The sequence below is a fragment of the Desmodus rotundus genome, chromosome 6, assembly GCF_022682495.2.
Source record: "Desmodus rotundus isolate HL8 chromosome 6, HLdesRot8A.1, whole genome shotgun sequence".
Taxonomy (NCBI): domain Eukaryota; kingdom Metazoa; phylum Chordata; class Mammalia; order Chiroptera; family Phyllostomidae; genus Desmodus; species Desmodus rotundus.
In genome coordinates this window covers 97,668,970-97,695,611 of record NC_071392.1, presented here as the reverse complement: position 1 = coordinate 97,695,611, position 26,642 = coordinate 97,668,970, and the positions used below count along the sequence as shown (strand labels likewise).

Sequence of the window (26,642 nt, the reverse complement as noted above, 5' to 3'; positions counted from 1 at the left end):
ACTTTCAATGTACTCTGCATTTGATGCGATGCACCCATCGAGACACTCGTTCCACGGTTCAAAACGGTGTTTGAACTTGTCGATTTTGATGCCTTTCAGTGCTTCTGCCAGTTTTTTGTTTCACCTCTTCCACACCAGCAAAACATTTCCCTTTGAGGACATTTTTCATCCAGGGAAACAAAAAAAAGTCACTAGGAGTGAGGTTGGGTGAATAGGGAGGGTGGGGCACAGGGGTCACGCCAGTTTTGGTCAAAAACTGCTGAACACTCAGCGCAGTGTGGGCAGGTGTGCTCGTAAATCACCCATCATGAAATAGGCAAATACATTGAAAGTCTTCCAGAAAAATTCACCGAAGCCAGACGCAGCCTCTCACAACAACGCCAGCTGGTGTACTGATACAGATGGGTTCCTAACACTCACCCAGTGGGAAAGTCTGTATTACAAGGGGCCCAACCTACAGAACATAATGTCAGTTTTTTTGGGTCCCCCCTCCTGCAGAAAGAGGTGATGTTATAGAAGCCTGTGTTCCACACCCTAATGAAGGGGACCTAGGAGGAAAAGGGCCCTGTTCCTCTACCTTGCACCTGACCCTGAGCCCAGAGCCTCCTTTCGCAGGAGCTGAAGGAGCCCTGGGCTAGGCTGCAGGTAAGTCCCTGCACTCTGTGCCCTCATGGGACTCCTCCAGGTCACCCTTCCAGATTCTGATGGACATTTTGGACAGAGAGCTCTCTGTCCTGGGGGCTGTTCTATGCACTGTGATGCTCGGCAGCACCCCTCACCTCCACCCACAAGATGCCAGGCTCATCCCTCCCCCCGCTGGGACAACCAGAAATACCTCCAGATATTGTCACTTGTTCCCTGGGGGGACAAAATCATCCTTCGAGGACTCTGCCTCAGGCCTTCCTTTTCCTGGTCTCTTTTAGATCTACAAGAGACCTCATCTCAGCCTATCAGTGTACAGACCCGAGACCTTTATATCTACACATCCTGAGTAATCCCACTCAAAATGTAGGCCTTAATGCAAGATCCGTGCGTGTGCGTGTGTCAGGGGGTGGGGAAGAAGGTGATACATAGATTCTAGGACTTTTCTGGAAGACGTGAATCAGAGCGGTGAGGCAGACAGGAAAGAGGGTAAAAGGTGAGAGCAGACTCCTCTGTGAAAGGACGTGAGGAGGGAGAGAGCAGAAAGATGCCCACGGAGGTCGACGTGCAAGATCACAAGTGTCATTTCAGTTGGCTCAGCCGCACTGTGAAGCTCCCATCTGGGAAAAATAAAAATTAGGTCTGTCTGCCGAAGACCATGTATACCTCCCTACCCACCCCCCACCCCCAGTACCAGCTGCATTAAAGGCCTGAAGAGTAACACATTTATGCAAGTCATCGAGAAAATAAAGAAGAAAAGATGACAGAAAAATGGGCAAGTAGCACAAATGGTTTGCAAAAGTCACACAAATGACTGATAATTATTAAATCAAATGTGCCTTTTTTTTTTCTTTTGAGCTACCGGTTTGGCAAAAAATAACCCCTCCCCACAGCATGATTGCGAGGCATGGGCAGGTTTTCTTCTCCGCTGAGGCGGCTGTGACAGAGGACGGACCTGTAGCTGCTACCCCTGGGCTGGTGTCCCCAGTCCACACTAGACACCACACCTGGAAAAGGTAAGTCTGCATTTCCTCAGGGCCCTGGCAGCCCGAGGGCCCTAACTGTGTGTACAGTCTTCAACAGACAGGTCAGCAGTGACCTGGGTTACCCATGTCTGCCACCTGCCAGGCCTGCAAGGGCAAGTCACTTAAACCTCTACATTCCTGGATTCCCACAAAAGCCAAATGGAAACAGTAGTCGCTTCCAGCTGGTGGGGTTCCTCTGAGGATTAAATGAGATAATACAGGCAAAGGGCTTAGAACCTTTCTTCCTCCCTTCCTTCATCCCACTGCAATATGTTACTATATTTTGTTGTGTATGAGGCACACTTTTTTGCCCAAATTTTTGAGGGAAAAATAAGGATGTGCATTGTACATGGGTAGCGCTAAAATGTGGGTGTGCATTATGTACGGGAACACATTATTCAGCAAAACACAGGTACCGAATGCTACATCTCCGAGCCCGTATGCACTGCAGGAGTTTGGGGATTTCGTACCTTCTGTGAACGCTCTGTACCCCCCACCCCGGGGCAGAACACAGCCCATCGCAGGCCCTCAAAACCGTGGCTGAAACCCCCGGAGGAATGCATGCCTCCCCTTCTAGAAGAGAAGTCACAGGAGAGAGCACACGGCCTGTCCGTTGATAGTCTAGCAGAGACTTGGGGAACTACTAGCTGAACAAGGAAGGAATGTCTGCAAGCTCCTCTCACTCGCTGATTAACCGACCAGACCCTGGGGGTGTGGGCGTGTGTGGGTATGTGGGTCAGCCTGAGCAGCCGGTTTCCGCCACGGGCACAGGGAGCAGACTTTGCTCTGAGGGTAAGTAGGCGCCCAGTGTTAGCAATGGTAACTGATCCTAGGTAACATTTTCATTATCAGGTGGAGTTGGATACACTCTACATGGTTTATCTATTGAATCTCCAGCCCTGTGAGGCAGGTACAATTATCTGCACTCTGCAGATGCAAGCACTGAGGCACCAGAGAGCTGAAATATTTTGCTTAAGGTATGCAGTCAGGATTTGGAAATCACCTGGCTCTGGAGCCCATCCGTGGTCTTCACCAGGGGAAGAGATGAGGGTGTGGTGAATTCCAGGAGTGCACACCACCGGTCTTCTCGTGTCACAGGCAAGTCACTATCCTAAAGACAAGAGGACATTTCAACCGTTTGGGACCCCTATTTTTTTTTTTTTTTTTGGCTCGGGACCAGTACCCTGGAGGCATTGGCCTCCCCCTTGCAGGTGAGGCCAGGCAATGCTGGAGCCTGAGGTTACAGGAAATGTGTGCTCCTATGTACACTTATAAAATGGCCCCCCCAAGCAGGAAAAATGAATCAAAGCCCCTCCTTGCCCAATCGGTCCACCTGCCATTGTCAACTGTCACCAACCCACCTGGTAGGGGACACGGGAGCTGATTAGAAATAATTGTGTCCACCGCTCGATGGCGTGGTTCACGGAAGAAACAACTGTAGCCTGTCTTCACTTCAGATTTTGATATTTTGTTCATCAGGGATTTGGGGTGTTCGTTTTAATTTTCTGAAAATAGTGCATTAAAATGACTGTCTGGATTACCGAGTGTTTTGGTGGCTTCTTAAATTTTGCTCCCTTGCCCTGATTCCAGCCCTGGTCATTATCCTCCTGTTCCTGACTTTGCAAGTAACTGATTGCCCTTCCTTTGGGGGAAGGGGAAATCAACAGCCGAATGTGCAGCCAGGAGGCCCAGGTGTGGGGAGCTCGTGCCTGCTGACTCCCTGGGGATGGCGGTGCGGGCAGGTGGATTGCTTGTGTGGATGGGGTGCAATAGCCTTGGCTTCTGGTAATGACCTCTTTTGGGGCCTCTGCATTTTCCTGAATATAAATGAAAAATGGGGTTTGTAATCAAATTCCCTGGGTGAGGGAGGAGACATAGACAGGAAGGATCAAATTCTTTTTTTTTTTAATGTGTTTAACTTAAGATAAACTTCCTTGCCCCAAATCCATATGAATTATAGAATTGTATAACTAATAGTATACATGAGGGGAAAACTGTTTCTTTAAGGTAAACCAAAATCAAAGTCCAAATGAGTGGTTTGGAGCAGGGTACACCCGTTGTTCAAAGGCCGATACGTGATGACATTAAAGAACATCCTTTCCATGTAAAAAGTCTTTACATGACCTAGATCACAGAGAGGAAGAGAGGAATCTCCGAGGGCCTGCAATCACAGTTTGGGAACATGTGATTCCCTCTACACGGCTGGAGTCTCACCCATAAACAAGGGAAGGAATGAGTCCCCACTTGTTCTCAGGGGAATCACTGATGCCAGTGGGTCTCAGCCACAGAGCTCCAGACTCAGGGGGTCTGCCGTGGGGCCTGAGACTGGGGGTTCACATGCTGTGTGTGGGATTTGAATGGAGGACAACTTTCCAACTGACAAATGAAATTGGACCTGGTCATCACAGGGCTGCCTATGCAGTAGAGCATGAAAACTTATTATTGCCTAATAGGGTGGATGAGGTAGGGCAGGACGGAGTTCTGGCTCTGCTCTGAGCCCATCTAAGCTTCTTGGCAAGAGGAAAGGTTGGTAGGAAACCTTTCCAATTCTTAGTTTTTGAGGCTAAAGATTTTGTTCAGGTGAGAAAAAAATATATACATAGGCATTAGTCTTTCAGATTCACCAGTTAGTGTGCCTGGCTGTGGGACACGATATTTATTTCCTGGTATAGAGTGGATCTAGAGAACCTGTCTTTTCCTCCTTTTAGGTTCTGGTTTTCATGTGGTGTTTGGTTTTTGCTGGCTGGGGTTTCCCTCTAGATCCCTGGGTTGCCATGGTGCCATTTTGGCTTTTTAAAATGTTTTGTTGTTCTGGGGCTAATGGCCCCACGGAAATGAGTTCTTACACGCAGAACTCGGGAACTTGGCACTGGGTGCCAGGAAACCAACGTTTGCGTGCCCCGTGAGGAAAAGACACCCACCTTAAGACACTTCATGGAGTGGGCGGGGGAGGAAGGGTCTCCCTAGACTGCAGTCCAAAGGAGCCTCCCTGCAGAGCCCATGAGTGGAAACCGCCGTGAGGAGAAGGAGGCTGGGGAGGTTGAAACCTTGCCCGAGAGTCGATTTTTCATGGTCGTGCCTCGTGACCGTCCAAGGTACTTGTGCCTGAGGTCAGATGATGTATTTGTATTTGGGCATTAACAGTAGTGGTCACTGCATTTTCTTTTCTTTTCTTTTCTTTTCTTTTCTTTTCTTTTTTTTTTTTTTGATGATGAAAGCATGATACGGCTGCAACAAAGAAGACCAGAAACATATAACAACACAAAAATTTCCTGTCTGGTAGAAATTTTGAAATACAACCAGGATGTTAACAGTGGTTAGTGTATTCATGTAAAAAATAATTAAAACAAGACCATGGCAACCCCTCCCCCAAAGAAAACAAAATTGCAACCATAAGGAAGTAAAAAAGTCAGTTTTCTCTCTGCACCCCTCCCCCACAGGGCCGACCTACTGCTGGGGACCGCTGCTTCCCAGAGTGTGGCCCTGTGCCCTGTTTCAGCTACTCCTACAGCCAGACCAAAGAGCAGAGTGTGTGTTGATCTTAGAAGAGAATATGAATGACCAAAATCCTAGTTACTCCCTCAAATAAGCTCATTTTTCAGTAGGTTTGTTCTCTGCCTATTTCTGCCCAAAGTGGTGGTCCCGAGTGAATGTCTCAGCTCCACCGCACTGAGCCCTGACCACTGTTTGTTTGGGGAAATGTAAAAATGTCTGTTTCTGTCCACAGATGCTTCTATCATAAGAGCTTCCTGGTGCAGTTTAAAAACTGTGCCTTCGAAGGCTACTGGAGACGGAAACGCGGAACTGGGAGAGAGTTTACCAGTAGGTGGGGTCGAAACCTGCAGTTTTTCCTACCACTTCTTTATCTGCTCTTGTAGGCACACGTAGAGGAATTGTGGATAAGTTTTCAACTCCTCTTCCCTGGTGGCAGGTGGAAAACCTTTTTGGGGTTGCTGAGGCAGGTTTGGGGTGGACGCCAGGTGGGACCCAAGGTAACCGAATTGTGCAAACCTGATTTCTCCTGCTGGCCTGGATGGTTGGAGTGCATCCTGGAATGTCCGAACTGATGGTTTAATCAGTAAACAGCATTGATGTCTGGGTTTCCAGTCTTCCTCAGGAAGACTGTATTTTACTGGACTCTCGGAAGTTTTGTTTCTGTTTGCGACTTTTGTCGCCGACGCCCTATGCCTCTTTTCTGAGGGTGAACAGCATGGATAACCAAGGTGCAAACAAATCTCTTTCCCACTTAAGAAGACCCCATACCCACCTGCCTTCTTCTCTCCTGGGAAACTCAGGGCCCCTGGTTCGATTTTACCTGGAAACCCGCGAGGCGCCTGAAGCGGATGGAAGCTGGAAATATAACAGCTGGAATTCACGGAAATGTGAATAGGTTTGGCTTTGGAGACAAAATAGATTAAAAATGTCCTTTGGCAGAGAGACATCTACCACACTTAAAAAATTTCGTGATGGAAGAAGCCCTACTAGGCCTGTCACACAGACACAAGGGACGATGACCCTTCTCCTCCGCCAGTGGCTCCTTTCCAAGGGGAGGAGGGGAGGGGAGGAGTAAGAGGACCTTTCAGGTGTGTCCTCCAATCGCGATGGCCCTTTTGCCTGAGAATTGCCCCCCTCCCCCTTCCGTTAATTAAATAAACGCTCAGAGCACCTTACAGCCCCGGACTTGGCCCCTGGGAAGCTCAACGTTCGTGCCTCCTATTCTTAAAATTCTCAAGTCACTGAGGGTTGAAGAGTTGGCGACATGAATTTCCAGTTCCGAGGGGTGAGGAGAGAGGTGTTGGGTGGAGGGCAGGTGCGACTCCAGGTACGAGCAGGGAGGAGAGGCGTGCGGGAGGCCAGGCTGCCAAGGGCGAGGATGCGGGTATGTGGCCTGGGTGCCCGTGGGGGGTGCCGGGTGGCTCCTGGGTGCTGCAAGGTTCTGGCACAGGACTCGGAGTCGGTGCCGCCCATCTCCTGGCCACAATGGGCCTCTTTCTTGCCTCGCGGCGACCAGATAAATGCGTTAGGGCCGCCGGCATTAGCTGGCTTGGGGCTGTATGGTGTTCTACGGTAGCGGTAGCGGTAGCGAGCCAAGAATGCCCTGCGCTCGAGCCGTAGGCCTCCCGCCTGCGCTTGGAGCGGTCAGGTTGCTCTAGGATGAGCCTGGGGAGAGGTGACAGGCACTCCGCAGCCTCCATCGAGGCCTCTGGAGGGCGGGGGTCCCCGGAGCAGGGGAGGCGAGAGCCAGGCTTGTCTCTAACAGGTCCCTGAGAGACGCTAGGGAGGTGGCCTTGAATCACAGGCAAGTTTCAGGCTTTGAGGTGGTTGGATAGCCGAAAATGCACCTTCGCCTGCTGCAAAATGGGTCGACGTCGTAGTCAGGTTAGAGACTATACCCAGGACCTCGCAGCTTGGCCAGCGCTCGGGGCCGCTGAACGCACTACCAGACCCAGAACAGAGATGGATCAGGGACCTCCCCGCAAGCAGGGGTCCTACTGGCCTCTCTGCTCCACGTCTGGCTTTGCCCATTTGGGGAAAAGCCGATGTTTGCGCGGAAGAGCCAAAGGCTGCGAAGCCCCTTCCAACACGGTTCGGCGGGATGCACTTAGAAGTGAGCAGGAAGTGGAGTAAGTGGAGTTGCGCGGGGGCTAAGACGAGAAGCATCTACAGGTGTGCAGTCGCGCTTTGTACACTATTCGAACACTGCTATTTTCCTGTTATTTCGAAGTGGCCGCGACCTGACGCGTATAGCGCCGCAGGGTGTGCGCCTTTGTGAGTTTAGACAGTTCGGGCGCTCTCTGACAGTCTGTCCATAGGTCGCGGGAATGGGCACCCTCTTCCCGGACAGCCGCTAGCCCCGCCTTTTCGGCTCGCGGAACTGGTCCCTGCCAGAGGTCGCGCTGTTCGGAGGGGCGGGACACGCTCCGAGGCCATCCCTGGAGCTCGGGCTCCCCCTCTCTGGGGAGCGAAGAGGAGTCACAGGCCAGCGCTAATCCAGCTATACCTGCCCCGCCTCCTGTCTCGGTTTGCGGTGGGGGTGGGTGTGGCCAGGGACTCCAGCCCGGGATCTGGAGCCCTCTAGTCGGAGGCACCCGCCCACACCTCCCAGGAGGTGGTTGCACAGTTGGGGCGCTGCTGTCCTTGCAGATACCTCAGCACCTTCTGTCTCATGTTTCTTGGGCCATCGGAGCGGCTGGGGGCCTGGTTCCAGGGCTTCAGCGTGTGTGCTGGCTCCCTAGGGGGCGACAGAGCCTGACAACCCGTCACCTCAATATTTCTGATAGTGCGAGGCGGCCGGCGAGGCTTGCCCCGGGAATCCCAACATTCTGTTCACAGTTTGGTGGTACAAAGCCCCAGAGGGTCCAGTAGAGGTACCCTTCCCGGGCAGTGATTGCCCAGAGGGCGTGGCTACCCAGTCGTGTGTCTTCGGGGGCGGGGGACTCTGGAGGGAGGTCTGTCTCCCTTGTGGGAGCCGCCCACCCCCCCCCCGCCCCCGCCCCCATCTCCCTGCTCGGAGAATAGTTGAGCTTTAAGGGCTGAGGCATTCGGTGCCCTTCCAAGGCGCCTGTGGTTGGGGTCCCGCCCAGAAGCCGAGGGTGTGCTATTTGGGCAGGGTCTCCCTATCCCGGAAGGTTGAGGGTTTATTTGAGTCCCCTTCTACACCCAGGGCGCGGAAGTATCGATCTAGTCGGAGCGCGTTCCCCTGGGAGACGCGGCATCGCCCCGGTCCAGGGAGCTTTCCTTGGGAATGAATGGCTTTTGCCAAATGGTTCGTAAACTCGGGCTCCCTAGGGGTCCCTGAACGGAGGCCGTCAGAACCTTGTGGTCCCCCTTTGCCTCTGCCATAGACGCCTCGGGCTGGGAGGAATCTCCGTCCCTCTGGGTGGCTTGGCGAGCGCTCGGGTGGGAAGGGATGAGAGACTGTAGTGTCTGGGGTGGGGGGAGGCACTTTTCTGCTCAGCCCAGGCCCCACCCTGCCCGGCGGGAAAGTTGCCTGCGCAGACTAGAGCGCTTGTTCAAGCTGCAACCCCTGGCCGGGTCTTCCAGTTAAGCCCGGGGTTTAGAAGGCCCAGCGTGGAGGAGAGGTTCCGAGACACTGACCTGGAAGTCAGAGGCTCCGGAAGGAGGCGCCACAATCTCCCCGTTGGAGTGCCCAGGACCCCAGCCATCCACGCCGGGGGGCGCCAGTGTGCCTGCCGCGCCCCCCCCCCCCCGCCCCCGCGCGCGCAATTCCTGCAGGGCGCAGGTTACCCCCTGCCTCACCCCTGAACACCCACCCGGAGCGCTGTTTCTGTGGTTTTTTCTTTTACCCCCAGGTCCCGGAGTGTTGGAAGCACGGGGTCAGGGGTCGTCTGTGCACTGTCCTTTGTACTTTTTAGTGCGAAGCACCGAAAATATGCCCTAAAGCCCCCAGGGGTCTCATTTCCAGGTTTGCTGTCACATCCGGTCGGAATGATCACCTCGGATCTGCCCACTCTTAAGGCGAGGAGGAAGACACTTCGCTTGGAGGTTGCCTATTTTTAAGTTCTTATTTTAGGCCCATCTGGGTTTTAGAAATGCGAAAGCTTAAACAAACCCGAGGAGCAGTGGGAAGGCGGCGGATGCAATCTTCTGTGGTCAGGTAGTAGCGTCCACTCCAGTCCCGACGCTGGACTGAACGGTATTGATGACTGAGTTCGGAATCCAGTCCTCACCGTCCCCTTCTCCGACTCCCTCAGAATGTTTAGCTCAAACACCCAGATGGGACGTCCCAACAAAATCCGCCCTGCCGAATTACCGACTTTCACCTGGCAGTGAAAAGAGTCAATTACAATCATTGGGCCAATGGATTTCGTTTCTTTAAATTTTAAAAAGCACTGCCCCATTGCTTTCAAGTTTCAGTGGCAAATATATATTGGGGGGAGAGGCCAAGTTCATGTGGAAGGAAATTTCGTTTTCCGTCTAAATCTGCAGGACTGGGGGGCTCGCCTCTCCAGCGGGGGCCCCTCTCCAGCCCTTCCCTCTCCTCTACCTCCTCCCTTCTCCCACGCCCCCCCCCCCCCCGTGGTTCTTGGGTCTTATTTGGCCTCGCACCTCTTTTCTCCGCTGAGTTGAGGCTTCGGAGTGTCTGGTCGGTCGGAGGCAGCTGCGGAGCTGGCGCAGGGAAGGGCCGGGCTGGGCTGGGCTGGGCCCGGCGAGGGTGCACGGGTTCTCCCCTGGCCACAGGCAACCGGGGGATGCAGCTTCGGGCGAAGGCGGCGACTCTGTGGCCCTAGACCTCGGTGCGAGTGGAGCCCCGAGGTTGTTGGGGTAGACAGACTCCCCTGAAGGCCTGCCTCCCCCATCTCCTCGAAGGTACTGGATGGAGCCGGACGGGATGGGAACGTCTCCAAGAACTTGGGGTTCCAGCTGCAGGATCCCAGCCTAAGCTTTGTCTGGAGCGGGTGGGGTGAGACGTTTTAGGAGATAAGGGGACCCCCAGCTGTTGAGACGCCCCAAAGGCGGGGGTCTCTAATTCAGCGGGACGTCTTTTAGAAGATGGGTGAAAGCGCTCTAAGCGAAAGAGGGGGGGCTCTTAGGTATTTAGATTCGGGTCCCCAGCTCGGCCAATCTTGGGTGCGCACGGTGGGGACGGAAGGCGCGTCGGAGGACCCCGGTTTCGCTGGTCCGAGGCTGTCGGAGCGGTGCCGCCCACTCCTCTTGTAGCCCCCTGCATCTGGAGTCCTCGCGCCGCGCCTGCCCGGGGTGCGGGGCGGAGCTAGGCTGGGACTGGCTGGGGGCCGCCCCGCCCGGCGCCCGGGCCTTCGCGCCGGCCCCGGGGGAGGAGTTATGATAATTTCCTTCTCATTAAGGCGCCCAGGTCCCCCGGCTATCGCCGGGACACGCTGTGCGGGCGCGGCTTCCCGGGTCCCTGCCAGCGGCCTGTACGCCGGCGGCAGCTGCATCTACGCTCGCAGAGCCGCGGATGAGCGTCCAGTGACCGGCGACGCGAGGCCCGCGCGCGGCGGGAGCGGTGGCAGACGCCTGGGCACCGTGACCCCAATTTTGGATTTACCGCTGGGGGGGTGGGGGGAGCCTGGATTTAACTGGCGGCTGTTTTGGGGGACGCAAGACGCCATGTTGTGGAAAATAACTGATAATGTCAAGTATGAAGAGGACTGTGAGGTGAGCTGGGCACACGGGCGCAGCCCGGCCCCGCCCGAGCGCCGAGGTCGGGGCGAGGGTGCAGGAGCAGCAAGCAGGCACCCGCCGCTGCCCCTCGATGGGACGGGGTCACTTTCCCGGACACCCCCTAGTCCGTTTCTCCGGGACCCCCTTGCTGAATCGGGCCTTTTCCTAAAGCTGTAGCCCCGGGAGCAGGGCCTGGAAAGAGAATGGTAAATCCCACCCACAAAGCTTACCGGTCGGGTTCACGCGAAGCAAAACAGCCCTTCTTCCCGTTTTCTCGGAAGAGCGTCTACAACCCTTCCTTAGACGTGGCTTTTACGCACGGAATCTCCGTCCAAAGGGGTCAGGCGAGGCGACCGGCCAGTGACACCTTCGCGGAGTCGCCTCCGAGGCGGGCCTGTCAACCCGCCCCGCTACTTTCTCGGGAAAGAAGAAAACAACATAAGTTTGGCGTTCAGGAGAAGTGGGGGCTGGGGAGCGTTGAGGGGGGTGTTTGAGGCCAGATGGGGCCGTAAGCGCTCGGAGTGCTCCAGCCTGTCGGACAGGTTGGGCTAGAGTTTCGGAGAGTAGGAGGGAGGGAGGTGTCGAGCGGGAAGAGGAAGACGACGCAGGTGGCGGGAGGCGTGAGCCGGGGCGCTGGGTGAGGGGAGCCGGGCCGGGGGCCCGCGGCGCCCTGGGTACCTCGAGGGGGTACCCCTGGTAGCAGCCCCGCGCTCTTCCGCCAGGGGGCGACAGTGCCATGTTTCTCCTGGTTCCCACCACCCCTTGAACCCCCGGGGCACTGGGAGACACGTCCTTTAGGAACTACGTCGGACAGCCGTGGGGCGAGGGGACGAGCGCAGGCAAGGTTGCCCAATTTTCGGGGTCCTTAAGTCTCCATTTGTGTTCCCTCTTGTGGGGACACGGACTGGCCAGCGGGGCGGTCTCACTTCCCATCCACACATGGATACGCTAGCGAGTAGGGCCGCGCCGGATGCGGATCGTTCCTTCTCGAGTTCCCCAGCGGCGCTGGGTGGCAGGCCCTACTAGGGAGTGTCACTCGCCCGGAGGTCTTTGTCCTGAGGGCGTGGAGGAGAAATTCCCTGGGGCGGGGGAGATGCGCACTTCCCGCGCTGAGCGCTTTATCCGCGCCGCACCCACCGCTTCCCCACGTTATTTCGCTCCGCGACGCGAACATGTGCGGGCTGGTGAGCGAGAGCACGCTGCACCGCGCGCACCGCCTGCACCGTTTGCGGACTTCCTCCGGGGCCTGGAGCTCGCCCTTCATACCTGCGAGCGCCGCGGGCGTCCGGGCGCCCAGACTTTCGCTGCGGGGCTTTGAGGGCTCACCCCTCCAGGTCTTTCACCACTCTTTTCCTACGCGGTTCACAACGAAATCCTCGGGGCACATCGCTCCTGGGTGCCCTCCGGCCCGAGGACGGGCCCCGCGGGTTGGATTCGGGCTGGCGCTTGGGGCGCACGGCTCAGCACTACCGCTGCAGCCGCTTCGCAGTAGTGGGGTTTCGTACTAACCGGGAGTCGGTTTCTCTATCCCAGGATCGCCAGGACGGGAGCAGCAATGGGAACCCACGTCTCCCCCACCTCTCCTCGGCCGGGCAGCATCTCTACAGCCCCGCGCCGCCCCTCTCCCATACCGGAGTGCCCGAATACCAGCCACCTCCCTACTTTCCACCTCCCTACCAGCAGCTGGCTTACTCGCCATCGGCAGATCCCTACTCGCATCTGGGAGAAGCCTATGCCGCTGCCATCAACCCGCTCCACCAGCCGGCGCCCACTGGCAGTCAGCCGCAGGCCTGGCCCGGCCGCCAGAGCCAGGAAGGGGCTGGCTTGCCCACGCACCACGGGCGCCCAGCCGGCCTGCTACCCCACATCTCCGGGCTGGACGGTGGCGCTATGGGCGTCCGCAGGGATGGCTACCGCCGCTCGGAACTGCTGCTCCCCCACGCGCACCCCCTGGACGCTGCGGGCCTGGCGGAGAACCTGGGCCTTCACGACATGGGCCAACAGATGGAGGAGGTGCAGGTGAGCGGCGCCTAGGCTCTCACCCCGTCCCGCCGGGACGTTGGCCCATAGACTCTATCCTAGCCCCCTGCCCAGGCTCCCCGGAACTTAAGGAAAACTTTGTGGTTTCTCCCCCAGATCGTGGACGAGCAGCACCTGCTTCTGCACGACCAGACGGTTATTCGCAAAGGTAGGGCCACACACGGTCTGTGTACTGGTTCTTGGTTGTTAACTGTGTTGTGAAGTTATTAATTTAATGGCAAGGTGGGGGCCTTTGGTGCTTTTCTTGGGACGTTTGTGGGGGGAGGGACAGGAATTGAGGGAAGGCAGGTCTTAGGAGCCAGAAGAGAGGGGGATTTCTTTCCCACCTGAATGAAAAATATTAGGTTACTCCTTGAATTCGAGGTTGTTTTCACCCTGTTCGAGGAAGCCTTCCAGAGTGAATAAACACGGTTTAATTTGAGGGAAAGCCACACCACGTGCCTTAGTCGAGTGGCTGGTTCTGTGGCAGTTTCAATTGTACAATGAGTTGATGTGATTTTTATTGTCCATTTAAAATATGCGTAGGGCAAGGGTCCTTAATTCCGACCTGCAAGAAAACATTCTGAAGCCTTCTGACTTGCGAAGGGGTCCTGAAAACAGCAGGCGGGGTGCTCTGGCGGGGCTGAGTTTGTGCAGGCAAAGGCGGGAAGGGGATTTGGAAAATTGGATTATTGTACTTGGTGAGTGAGTGGCTTGTGAAATTAAGTTACGGGTTGATGGGATCTCCAGTCTGGCTATTTTGGGAAAGGGAGTGGGCCCAAATTAAAGGTAGTCGTTACTTGAAGTTAAACTGCTTTGAGATCAACTGGGGGGAAATGGATTAAGAAAAAAAAAAAAAAAAACCTCAGAAAATAAACTGCATTTCCCAGTAAATTTATAACAGAACAGGTTTGTTTGTATTTAAAAACCTACCGCGATCGGTTGCACAGAAGGTTTTTGGCAAAGGACCTGAGTGGGTCCTGTGATTTTGGTGGTTCCTTCAGTAAGAAAAACAAAATCACCATTTATTTAGCATCGAAGGAGGTTTTTTTTTTTTTAAATGAGTGTTCTAATTAAACAGATTTTTAACAGGTGGCTAGAGAATGAAAATCCTCCATGCTTGGGATCTTGACTAATTAACTTCCCAAGGTGTTAACTTGTGAATTTCAGATTTGATTATTTTTGAAGAGAAAGGCTTAAAAAAAACCCCGCCATTTATAGTCCCACATGCAGTGTTTATCTGGGTAGAGAGAGAGCTCTTTTGGCTTTGGTTCCTGGTTGGGAAAAGGACTCTTGCTGGAATGGGGTCCCCCCAAGACTGCTGCCTCTGATCCTCATTCACAGGCCCCATCTCCATGACCAAGAATCCCTTGGGCCTCCCCTGTCAGAAGGAGCTGGTGGGGGCTGTGATGAATCCCGGCGAGGTCTTCTGCTCCGTCCCTGGAAGACTGTCGCTCCTGAGCTCCACGTCTAAGTACAAAGTGACGGTGGCTGAAGTCCAGAGGCGATTGTCTCCACCTGAGTGCTTAAATGCCTCCTTACTGGGAGGTGTTCTTAGAAGGTACATGGGGGGTACACTCGGGGCACTGTGGCTGGGTGGTGGTTGTTGAGGGTGAATATAGGAAAGGACCAGGAGGTATTTTTAACATTTATGTAACTTTGAGACCTAACGCTGCATTCTAATCAGCTCAGAGAGTTTTAGTACATTTCTTCTCTTTTAGAAAGTGGCAAATGTAGAAAGAGGTGCTAAAACAGCGCCAACAAATTATCATTTGGTTAGAATTTATTCCATGTACGAAGCGGTGGCCTCTGTACTAAGGGGAGGAGAAGCACCAGGGGTTTTGTTCCCCGAGGGAGGTTTTCTGAGCTGCTGCAGTGTTTACAAGTGAAAATGTATCAACTCCAGTACAACTTGCAGTATTCTGACTTTAAAAAAAAAGTTGGCCATGCTAAAAAAAAAAGAGTTTTGCATGTTACAGGGATGAATTCCTGAGGACTCCCTGTGTCACTTGATTATGGTCCACAGGATGTAGACAGTCTCGGACCCATTTCGGTTTTGATGGCAGGCTAGGAATTTTGGGGGTTTGAAGTGTTGTCTCTTGAATAGCCACCACGCTTTCTTGTGCACAGAGCCAAGTCTAAAAATGGAGGCCGGTCCCTGCGGGAGAAGCTGGACAAGATTGGGCTGAACCTTCCAGCCGGGAGACGGAAGGCTGCTCACGTAACCCTTCTGACATCCTTAGTAGAAGGTCAGTGGAGTTTTCTGATGGCTTTAGTTTGCTGGGTTGCGTCTTTACTATCTCTCCAACGAAAAGCTTAAAAATGCCTTTTGGTCATGGGCAGAGCGAGGTGAAGGCGATTCGAACGGTCCTGAGTTTGTTAGAATGAGTTCCAGTAATTTTGCCAAATACGTTAACGCTTAAATATCTGTTCTGGGTCCCCCAGGAGAGCGGGGAGAAAAAGAAATGGGTTTTCCTTAACCTAAGAAATCACGTTATAGGGTGTCGAGACATTTCCTGTTAAATGAGCCTGTGTTTGAAGATGCAGCCCATCAGTTAGTACGCCTTTAAAAAGCTCGTCACTTATTGGTGGACAAAGCCGGGGTTCTGGTTTCTGTAGTTGTGGAATACTGAGATTATTGTGGCCAGCAGAGAGAAGCCCTGTACGCAAGGGGCCTGGCCCAGCTCACAATTCCATTGTTCATTTCTCCCCCTCAAAAGAAAAAATGTATGGGGGCTGACAGGTGAGCCCCTCTCCCCAATCCTAAGATAGTAGGAGGTGACCTTTCGGTTTTGTGAATGGGCCTGCACCGCCCAGCCTGGAAAGTAGCCAATAATGTAATACAGCCTTTAAAGGGGAGGAACGAGAAAAAACTGAAGTAATTTTTATTTTATGTATTTTTTATTGAGTTTTAGAGAGAGAGAGAGGAGAGAGAAACTTTGATTTGCTATTATATTTATTTATGCATTCGTTGGTTGATTCTTGTCTGTGCCCTGACTGGGGATCGAACTCACAACCTTGAGGTAGCTGGGTGACGCTCTAACTGACTGACCTAGCCGGTCAGGGCTGCAGTAATTTTTAAACAAACAAAACACGCACACTTAATGGGCCCGGGAAAGAAGCGTGGGACCGGCAGGCTCATCCTGCAGCCTCCAGCCACCTCGAGCACCCGGCGCAATCAGCAGAGCGCTGAGCTCTGGCTGGGGGAGCCAATGAGGCGGTAGTGTCCTCACAGCCAGGCAGTCTTTTAAACACTTTCTTTCCCTGGTCTCAGGGTGTTAAAGAGCCTTGGCAGGGCCACGCTCCGCCTTTTCGCAAGTGCCTTGGGAGGTCAGGGAAGGGAGCAAGGAGCTGCCTGTTAACTGCCTGTTGGGGACCAGCTGTCGGCATGGAACGCGGTGGGAGGGTTCTGCGAGCGTGGCCCATGAATGTCTCCGCTGGGTTTTCTTACCGGCATGGTGTAGGGGTGCCTAAATAAGAAAGTGTGCCAGAACAACGGCACTCAGATTCTGATTCAGTAAGCCTGCGGAGGCAAGCGGGTGAAGGGCACCATCTGGGTTTCTGAAAAGCTTTCCCAGCCTGGCAGTGTGGAGTCTGCACCGGGCACCTCTGCGGGGGGGGTGGGGGGGGTGAGGTGATGGCCCTTGGTTCTCTCCCCCTCTGCTCCCCCCGTATCTTGGACAAAGGGTGTGGGTAATCTCCCAGTTGGTAATTGGGGCTCTTACCATTTCCAACAGGAAAACCACTCCTGCCTCCCTTTCTTAAAGAAACATTCTAGAGACTTGTAGAAAGTTCCGTGTCAAGGACTTTTAGTGTCAGTTTCATAAAGAGAAACGACCAGTTAGCGGTGGTCAAACATACTTATCTTTAAATTTTCTTCTCCACAGCAGGGAACTATTTTTTATTACCAAGAGAAAGCATGGGTGTGTCTCCAGTTCTCTCCGTTCAAGTCAGGCAGGGGACAGGTTATCCTTGTTCAGGTGCAGTCGCAAATGTAGGGGTCTGTTCTCCACCGATTGTAGGACCTCGCCCTCTGTTCCTAGGGGAGTCCCTCCTTACGGGCTGGGTTGTGGTCCCCGTCTGTGATTTTATTTAGAATGCACAGCGACTGGTGTAGGAGGAAGGGACGGCATGTCCGTGGTGGCTGCAGCCATCCTAACGCCTTTCGTGATTCCAGGAGAGGCCGTTCACTTGGCCCGGGACTTCGCGTATGTCTGTGAGGCAGAGTTCCCCAGCAAACCGGTGGCTGAGTACCTAGTCAGACCGCACCTGGGAGGACGGAATGAGATGATGGCGAGGAAGAACATGCTGCTGGCTGCGCAGTAAGTACCCAGGCTTAAATCTGATGACTTACTGCTCTGACCTTGAAGTTGAGGGGTCCAGCACAGCCCTTGGTGCTCAAGAAATAGAGGTTAACTAAGGGTGGGGAGCAAATGAACACAACCAGGAGCATTTCCCACCCCGCCCCCCCAGGGCAAAGTCAAATACCTTAAAAGAGCAGATAAAATGAGTGAATGTATTGCTCCCATAATGAGGTTTTTTGAGATGCTTAGCTGTTGAGCTCCCAATAGGTAAACTACCCTTTCACAAAGGTATTTGCATATCTTGCAAAAATGTGTTAAAGAGATTGTTTTGTCACACCCAGTAAAGATCGTGTGCCTTCTGCCTCCTGGTGACTAGACCTTGGTTTCTTAAAAGCAGCCACGACCAGTGGGCAAATTAAATGTATCAAACAACACGACTTAATGCAGCTGTGGGGTTTCTCATTGAAACCAGCAGTAAATTGGTTTTAAAACCATGGGAAATAAAGCAGAACTAGTCAAGTCAGAAAATGGGGTAAAAGGAAACGGGGAGCAGAGTGAACCGGCCTGTGGGGATAAGAAGTGAGTTTTGGGGAAATGTGTGATTCTCCAAATTGGTTTATTGATTTATTGGACCCACCCAGCACAAACATCCCTTATCCCCCCGGGCTGGAATCCTGACCCCACCTAAACCAGTCCTGATGACCTTGGCCATTGACTGGATTAACTGGGGTTAATCCTGGTATCTTCTAATTGAAAGTAAGGATTAAATAAGATAGTGCCTGAAAGAGCTGACCAGCATATAGTAGGTGCTAAGTGCTACAATCGGCTAGGATAGTAGTATTAGTTTAAAGCCTTGGGCCAGAATTCTCTGATTGCCTCCCACCAGTCCTCCTCAAGGTAATTTAGGATGAGCTCACAGGTGTGTGTTGTCTTCACAGGCAAGTGTGCAAAGAATTCACAGACCTCCTCAACCAAGATCGAACCCCCAACGGGAACAACCGTCCCGCCCCAGTCTTGGAGGCCAACATTCAGAACTGCTTGTCCCACTTCAGCCTGATTACCCACGGGTTTGGCAGCCAGGCCATCTGTGCCGCCGTGTCTGCTGTGCAGAACTACATCAAAGAGGCCCTGCTCGTCCTAGACAAGTCCTACATGAACCCTGGGGACCAGAGCCCTGCCGACTCCAGCAAGACCCTGGAGAAGATGGAGAAGCACCGGAAATGAAGTGGGTGGGAACAAAGGATTGACAAGTCTGGGAGGGAAACCATTCTCCAGAACCACTCTGGACCAGCAAAGATGGGGTGGGGGGTGGGGGGCGGTGGGGAACTCCTCTTGCCGGGGGGACAAGTTGAGCTTGTTACCCTTGTTCCCATTAAAAAGGCCTCTCTCTGGATCTCCGGATCTTGACTTGACCGTGACCTCTTGGAGTCCTTAGTATTTCTCCAGTGCTGAAGCGTCGGACACCTTATCAGAAGGTGACGAGTACTGGTTCTTTACTTATTAAGCTTATGTTTTATTATTTCGAACCCCATTCTTCCTATCTCTGAAGTGGTGCTACAAGTTTTCAAACCTTTCAGTCCATCCCCTGAGCGAACAAGAAACCCGCACGCGTAGCTGTTGAAATGTCAAATTTGATGTGATTCAAATCAACACAAACTTGCAGTGTGTTAAGGTAATTGCTGGCTTTTGTGCCCACTAAATATTTATCTTAAAACAAAGTATTTATCTAGTGTTTTTTGGATATCAAATCCGACACAAAGTAGGAGGCAGATTCTATCCGCTTAGCAACTAATTAATAGGTGGTTGTCACACCCACTTAAAACCCCTCTTTCAAAGGGGCCTTCGGGTTTTACAGATCTTGTAGAAACAAAGCCTGCTGATGATTTTATGGTTTTTTTTTTTAACTCTTCAAGTGGGAGATTCTTCGGAATGACTTGTTCATTCCTTTAAGGTACTGAAGCTTTATTTGCATATTTATTTCACATCTGGGTGTTTGAGGAAACTTGAAAAAGTAGGCATGAAGCATTTTGGCTGCCTGTCACCCCCCAGTCCCGGAGGAAGCGCTGTGATTTTGAGAAACTGTGTCACGTGTACAGAGTTTATTTATGCGTAATTTAATCGGGTCTGTAAATACGGGTGCACTTCTTAATGATTTTTTGAGACACGGGGTTCTGTTTTAAATAACTTTTCAAGGTGAAGGGGTCATCTAAAACACATCCTTAGGTTTGATTCATATGCACAAAGGGTGTTAGGAATTACGGTGCTGGGCTCTCTGTTCTTGGTGCGAAAGATTCTCTGTAATCGAAGCTCTCTGTTCACGAAGCGATAACTTGGTGTCTCACTCCCGTCCGGCTGATCTCAAGCGGGAGCGCGCAGTGCTGTGCATGGGGCGCCGTGGAGATTTGGAATTGAACTCCGTGCCTGTAAATGCTCACACATTCACTGCTGTGTATATGATACCTGTACAATAAAAAGTATTCTCGATAGATGCTGTGGCAGTCTGCTGATAACTTGAGGGTTCGAAGCCTCGGGGGCGAGTGCAGCAGGGGCAGAGCTGGGGTGATTTGACTGGGCTTGGTTCCCAGGACTGACTGAGTAGGAAGGTTGCGGCCCAGGGGAAATCGGAAGGATCTTCTCTCCCCTGCAGGACTGCTCATCTGCCCCAGGTTCTGAGCTCACCAGGTGCACTCAGCTGTGTCTAGTAGGACCATCCTACTTGCCCCAAGGGGCCTTGGGAAGTGTTGGAGGGGCGGTTTATCCACCACAGTGAGAGACACCGTTTGGGAATAATGTCTTGCGTAAGGCTCCCCTGTTGAGAAACACTGTATTCTGTGTCCAAGTTGCCACCTCAAAATCCTGAGAATGGAAGTGATTGTAGGCGCTCCCTGGGCAGACATTCCTGTGCAGGACCTGGCATTCAGTCAGACATAAGCCATGGAGGTGCGGGCTCATCCTTCCAGAAAATCCAAGTAGCCCACGTGTGGAGACGGGGCAGTATGAATCTCTTCAAGGCATGCTGACTGTTTTGCCTGCCAGTTAAATCGGCAGCGGGGTGGTGGGGGAAGGTCCCTGTGGTCCCCTTGGAGAGCAAAAGGGTCTGGCAGGGCTTGCAAACTTGGTGGATGTTTTAAGGATCTTGGACGCACACCACCGGGACTTGATTTCAAGTTGAAGTGGCCTGGCATGTCGTCCAGGAAGTGATGTGTTTATACTTTGGCACGAGTGGCCGGGCTTCAAAGGGAAGTGGGAGTCGAGGGTTTTCCACGGTGGATAGGCCTTTGCTTCAACTCCAGCCTCATAATCCTTAATGCATAACTCTCCCAAATGCCCAGCAATTCCTGATTTAATGTTGGCATCGGATGTTAAGCGATTTAAACTCTGCCAACCTAATACTTTGCTCTTGGCAGCCCGTCCTTGGCCACTGAACTTTCTCACTGAGTTGGATTTATCTGGTTGACATGTCAAAATCACAATTGCTTTGCTTCAGAGCAGCTTAAAGAAGCCTTACGTTGGCAGTTATTTCTCAATCAAGATGGGAGATACTGGGTGTTCAGATGGAGTCATGGGGGCAAAGGGCCAAAGGTAAAAGGACTATTTGGTTCTCAGCACCTTAACTGGCTTTTGGACACCAGTCTGGCTTTTAGGAGCTGTGCCGAATCGTAATGCAGACAACGTTCTGGAAACGCCCCAAAGTCAACCAAGGATCGGAATGAGTCACGAGCAGAGCTTATCCTGGCTCTGCTCTCACTTCTCGTTCCCACTGGAAGTCCATGGGACGGCCACTGGCTTCCCTGGGCCCAGTGCGCTGTTAACAACGGCTTTTTCTTTCCAGCTCCTGAGCTGGCACCATGCAAAACAACCAAGGCCCCTCCAAAGGTCCCTCCTGAAACGCCGATGGCTGCCTCAGCTTTCCCGCCCGGCTTTTGTTGATTGGAGAGAAGGGCGATTTTACCTTGGCTCTAGGTGAGGCGGGGACATCAGGACCATAGACCTTGGCTTCCCATCCGCTGGGGGTGGGGGTTGTGGTTTGTTTCAAGCCCCATGTTAGTGAGCTGGCACATCTCTCCTTTTTCCCTTCGCCCTGTGCCTTTGTTTGACTCTGGCATTTGGACCAATTGGGCTTTTCACTCAGGCACAGGACACTGCTGAAAGTCTTTGCCCTCTGGGAGAAGAAATGAAGATTCTTCCTTTTCTCCCCCTGCTCGCACTGAAGGGAGAGCCTAGCATTGTCTGGAGGCACGCGTCTAGAATTCCGTTTGTGACAGAGATGCCCCAGCAGGACTGTGCATCTGTTGCCTGGAGACTTGCCCAGCCAGGCACCTGGCCCCTGCCTCGCAGACAGCACACGTTCAGGTTCCCTGGGAAGGGAAGTCGAGAGTGTGTTTCCAAGAGCGTGTCACGGAGGTGTTACTGTCCCTGTGTGCGAGGTTGACTGTGAGGGTTAGGAAAGGGACGACCCGTCCCAGCTGTTTCTCATTGTCGATGATTCAGTAACAATCGCTCTCATTCTTTTCTTTTGGGGGGTTTAGGGTCAGGGGAAGCTCTGAGACCTAAAGTTGCAGAATTGGAATGTTAAAAAAGCAAGACAGGGTAGGGTCATGGATGGGTGAGAGACAGACTCCTCTAAAGGCTTGGCCGTGGGGGGTCTGGGGGCCCCATTGGTTTCCTGGGGGGAATGTTGGACACCAGCTGTTGTGAATCCTGAGAGGTTGCTGTCCCTTCGGAAGATTTCTCTAGTCTTTCCCTTTTGCAGGGGTAGTGGGGGGTGGAGTAATGTCATAAGGTGAAAGCTTATCTTCCTTTATGAGTAGGTAGAGAACCTGGAAAGTAGCTGCCAGTGACCACAAAGGCAAGGGCAGCCTGGGGCTCCTTGAGGTGGGCTTTCAGGTGAGGGAGCTTTCTGTGACCATCCTGTGGCAGTGACCCTGAGCGAACGTCCTCTCCAGCTGCCCAGGCTCAGTGGATGGTGAGGGTTTTCCCTAGAGTTGGAGATAAGCTTTGCTTTCGAAAGTTTGATGCAGCAACGTACGGGCGTGCTCTGCCCAGGGTGCCGTCACATCCTCGATGCAATGACGGGTGACTTCCCTCTCTCAGATCTCACTACACCTCAGGTTCGTCCTCCAGTAGACAGTCATCCATTCGCTTCTCTGACGTTCAAAGGTCACCGTGTGGGGAGGCTTCATGACACTTGCAGCCATCGAAACCTGACTCCTTGCTGGTTTTGCCCACCCAGGCTGGCATCGTGCCTGAGGGCCAGTGATGCAGACCTGTTGTGCCCTGAAAGTCTCCGTCTGCTTGTTACGTGGAATGTAATCTTCTGCAGAAACAAACTTGACTTCTTTTTTTTTTTAAAGATTTTATTTATTTTCAGAGAGAGGGGAAGGGAAGGAGAAAGAGAGGGAGAGAAACATCAATGTACATCCTCTGCTGGGGGCCTGGCCTGCAACCTAGGCATGTGCCCTGACTGGGAATCGAACCCGCGACCCTTTGGTTCACAGGCTGGTGCTCAATCCACAGAGCCACACCAGGCAGGGTACAAACTTGACTTCTTGATTTTAAGCAATTACTCTGACCTTGGAGTTCATGGTCTCCTGGAATGCTCAGTTATTTTTGGTGCCGCCATAAGCAGTGTCGTCTCGCTGCCTCTTGGATAACATCTTGATGAGGGAGATGAGAAGGAAAACATGGAAAGTGAGCCGATTTGAAGGCATAGTTCCAGGGACCTCTTCAAGGAATAGCTGTGTTAAGAATGTTTTCAAGGTCAAATCTCAGAGGGGTTTTTTTCATGCCACATAGTGTTCCTTGTGGCTTTTCACCATTTTCCAACGGGAAGATCTGGGACCGAAGGCGTGACAATCCCAGGTGTGAGTTGGGTGAGTTGAAAAGGGTGTCTTAGTCCCTGGCTCTTGAGGAGACCAGAAGAAGCCTTTGGGACTTCATGGGTGTTAGGGATTGAATTGTGTCTCCAAAGAGCTACATGGCCACATGAGGAGAGAAGACCATGTGTCAACAGAGGCAGAGATTGGAGAGTCACAGCCACAAGCCAAGGAGCACCGAGGCTTGCTGGCCACCGCCAGAAGCCGGAAGGGGCCAGGGAGGCTTCTTTCTCCCTTACAGCTTGCAGGGGAGGTGTATTCCTGTTGTCTGCAGTTGCCCACTTCGTGGCGCTTGTTACGGCATTGCTGTGGAACTAGCACAGTGGGGAAGTGCTCCTTCCTTTGGTACTTCCTTCCCATGGGTCTTTCTGCTCATTCTTTTCCAAATATGGGTGTCATGTCATCCCCACACAAAGAATGAGCAAGCCACCTCGGTGGTCCAATCGAACGTCACGGAGGCTCCTCACTGTTAAATGAAACATCACTCCTTGCATGTTCCACCTTATCTACACTGGTGCCCACCGCTATTTCCTGGTGGCCATGGCATTAGCCAAGGGCCTGATCTTTCAGCTTCTGTGGGGAGAGGGGTCACCCCCACATTTCAGTCCAAAGCAAAACCTAAACTCTTGGAGGTCTTTTTTGCTTCTCTATTCTACTTGTTTGTTTCATTCAACTGGATGATACCCGTGGGTACCCCAATATTGACACCTCAGAGCAGTGGCCGCGAAACCTGGCAGGTCACCAGAGGCATTTGGAAGGATTATATATCGACGCTTCTCTGCCTTTGACCTACCAAATCAGAAATTCTAGGTCTAGGATGTAGGAATCACAAAGGGACTCTTTGTGGTTCAACTCTCTGGCTCCGTCAGGAGACCCTCAAGCCCACTGGGGCAGGCAGCGTGCCGGTCTTGCTCTCTGCGGTCTCACCGAGCACCGGCTAGCTCCGTGCCCAGCACAGGGCATCTGCTCAGTGAGCGTCTGTGTTACTTGTGGGCTGAGTGGGGTGAGGGTGGGTGTCTGGGCGGTCCCTGCAAATAACCCTTCTCTGGAGCTTTTTCATTGCTCAGGGCCACGTGGGCATCCAGTGCTGACCCACCAGAAGGGAGTCCCTCTTCTGGTCTCTTGAGCTCAGCTGATACACATGGGTCAGCACGTGATTGTCGGACTGAAGCCTGGCTCCCCTAGTCGACTGTGGCCTCGGCAAGGCAGGGGTCAGGGCAGCTTTATCGCCGGCCTGTATCCAAGGAGCAGCATAGGGGGTGGATGAGAGGTGGGCGGATGGGTGGGTGGGTGGATGCTGCTGTTATCTAGTGAGTAGGGGCCAGGGGTGCTGCTGAGCTCCCCACAGTGCACACAAAGACAAAGCTCCCCACGATAAAGAGTGACCCAGCTCTAAATGTGAATGGTCCGGCGGTTGAGAAATGCTGCTATAAACACAACGAAAATCTGGAAGCATTACCCACACTGTTAAGAGACTTTATTTCTGTGTGGTGGATTTTATCGTTCCACTTTTGACCGGGTATGTTTCTATATGGTATAGCATTTTTAAAAACAAATACGCATTGCTTGCATAAGTAAAAGAGAGAGCTGACAGAATGGGTATATATATGAAAAACGGGAAGTGAATACATGTTTAAAGAAATGAGTAAAGGGAACCTATACAAAGTTCCCAGGGAGGAAAAGACCCGCCCCTCTGAGCGACTGTTTCCTGACTTTGGGTTCGGAGCTAAGGATTTTCACCTGAAGCAATTTCCTGGCAGAGAAGAGGCAGCCCCTCCCCGGCCCCGCCCCAGTGGGGGCTTCACTCCCTCCTGGTTCTTTTCCTCTTTGGCCAGAGAATAATTATTTTATCTGTGCAGAAGACACTGTTCCAACCTCTTGCCCCACCAGACAGGAAAAATTCCACAGTAGAAGGTACTAAGCACTTAAGAAACTCTTCAGAAAGGCAGAATTTCTCAGTTCTTTGCATTTGATTGTTGCCTTCCCTCCCCGTTGTTGCTAACTAGCTCTAGGTGACGACAGAATGAATTCAGGTGTCCCAATTTCTCTGATATTGTTGGCAAAAATGACAGCCTTCTGTGCCCTTTCACACTTAGAAGATCCCTGGGAGGACAGAGCCGACCCCCTGAGAGGTTCCCTCCTCGGGGCAGGGGGCAGGGGGCCAGATTCTCCACTCATTCTGTCCAGTTTGAATGTTTTAACTTGCCTGTGGTCAAAACAAAAAAACCTGCTCTCAAACCTAGAAAAACAGGAGGTTTAGTAAACACGTGCGCACACGCAAAATCAGACACTTACTGTAAAACAAAGAACCCACAGAAGGAGAGAAAATACACCTGCATGGTTATTGAATTCCCCAGTAACCCTGCTGTCTCCCATGTAACAGATGAGGCACTGGAGGCCAGGGCAGAGGGTGCCCAGGGAGGCAGCCTGTGGGGACCTTGCTTGGGACCAGGTGCCATGGAGCCCCTGCGCAGTAAGAACTTACAGACCAAGCCCTCAGAATGTCAGCCACTGGTATCAGACTCTTCTCCCAACAACTGTAGGAGGCAGGCATTAGAGCCCCCATTGTACAGTTGGGGAAACTGAGGCACAGGGCTGCTGTGAGTTGCCTGCTCAAGGTCCCTCCCTTGGTTAGTGGGATGGTCCCGGGAGGCCATGGCTGTCCTGGAGGAAGGCAGCCATGGGAGGTCACCGGGAAGGACTCGGTGGCTTGGTGTCCTGTCTGCTAGGAAGGGCTAGAAAGAGACAAATATTCTGAGAGAGACGTGCTCCTTGTTACGCTAGGTGCTTGTTTCAGTGCCTGGTACCCAGGAAGTTCTCAATAAATCTTGGTCTTTGGCTCTTTTTTAACTAGGTGAAATGGAACAACCTCAGCTCAAAAGAGAAGGGGGAGAGTGAGCAGGGAGGGAAGGGAGGGAGGGAAGCCCCTGGGTGTCCTCGCACCCTGCCCCTCCCACCCTGTGCAGAGCAGTGGGGAAGTGGGGCTCTGACAGAGCTCAGGGTCTCTGCTCAGTCTGCAGCTCAGTGGTGTGGACTCAGCCTTCAGGGCTCTTGTTGTCCTCGCCACCTCCCTTCCCACAGCTTGTCTTTCTGCCTGGAAGGTTTCTGCTGCCTCCTGTGGCCTCACCTGCTCACCTTGTTCTCAGCTGAGTCTCACCTTGGGCATCGCCTCCTCCTGGAGCCTTCCCAGGCTGAGGCTGGCTTAGGTTGTCCTCTCAGTTCCCGTCACACCTCTTGTCACACTGGGTGGTAACTGGCTGTGTTGTGTCTGCCTCCTCCAGGCTCCTGCTGTCTAGGAAGTCCGTGTGGTCTGCTCATGGCTCGTGCCCAGTAAGCAGCTGGGAATCTGGCTCATAGATGTTCAATAAATATCCATGGAATGAATGAATCAACCCATTTTACCAAAAGGTCAGGAATTGCTGAAGTGAATCTCTATCAGGACAATTGAGGCTTTCTTCCATCCACCCATCCATCCATCCGTCCACCTATCCTTTTGTCCACCTGTCCACCTGGCTGTCCATCCATCCATCCCCACCACCCATCCACCCATCTATCTGTCTACCTGTCCACCTGTCCATCTATCCGTCCATCCATTCATCCATCATCCTTCCACCTATCCACCCATCGAC

The 26,642-nt window shown here is 52.8% G+C and overlaps 1 protein-coding gene and 1 long non-coding RNA gene across 2 annotated transcripts; one reads left to right on the top strand and one right to left on the bottom strand.

The window, feature by feature from the left end:
• Positions 1 to 9,071: 9,071 nt before the first annotated feature.
• LOC128781242 (uncharacterized) lies at positions 9,072 to 11,386 on the bottom strand. The gene is made up of 3 exons (XR_008427184.2): positions 11,045 to 11,386; positions 9,738 to 10,078; positions 9,072 to 9,451 (listed from the first exon to the last, which is right to left on the bottom strand). It is a non-coding gene; the product is annotated as an uncharacterized lncRNA (long non-coding RNA).
• TFAP2C (transcription factor AP-2 gamma) lies at positions 10,527 to 18,431 on the top strand. The gene is made up of 7 exons (XM_024559799.4): positions 10,527 to 10,808; positions 12,348 to 12,833; positions 12,951 to 13,002; positions 14,178 to 14,394; positions 14,964 to 15,082; positions 17,011 to 17,155; positions 18,076 to 18,431. The coding sequence occupies exons 1-7, from the start codon at positions 10,761 to 10,763 to the stop codon at positions 18,359 to 18,361; spliced, it is 1,353 nt and encodes a 450-aa protein (XP_024415567.1). The 5' UTR covers positions 10,527 to 10,760; the 3' UTR covers positions 18,362 to 18,431.
• Positions 18,432 to 26,642: the final 8,211 nt, after the last annotated feature.

Bases quoted from the DNA above. Each gene is read 5' to 3' on its own strand.
- TFAP2C (XM_024559799.4), top strand. From the start codon at position 10,761: ATGTTGTGGAAAATAACTGATAATGTCAAGTATGAAGAGGACTGTGAG. The intron at 10,809-12,347 runs GTGAGCTGGGCA...TCTCTATCCCAG, and splicing joins AGTATGAAGAGGACTGTGAG to GATCGCCAGGACGGGAGCAG. The intron at 12,834-12,950 runs GTGAGCGGCGCC...TTTCTCCCCCAG, and splicing joins AACAGATGGAGGAGGTGCAG to ATCGTGGACGAGCAGCACCT.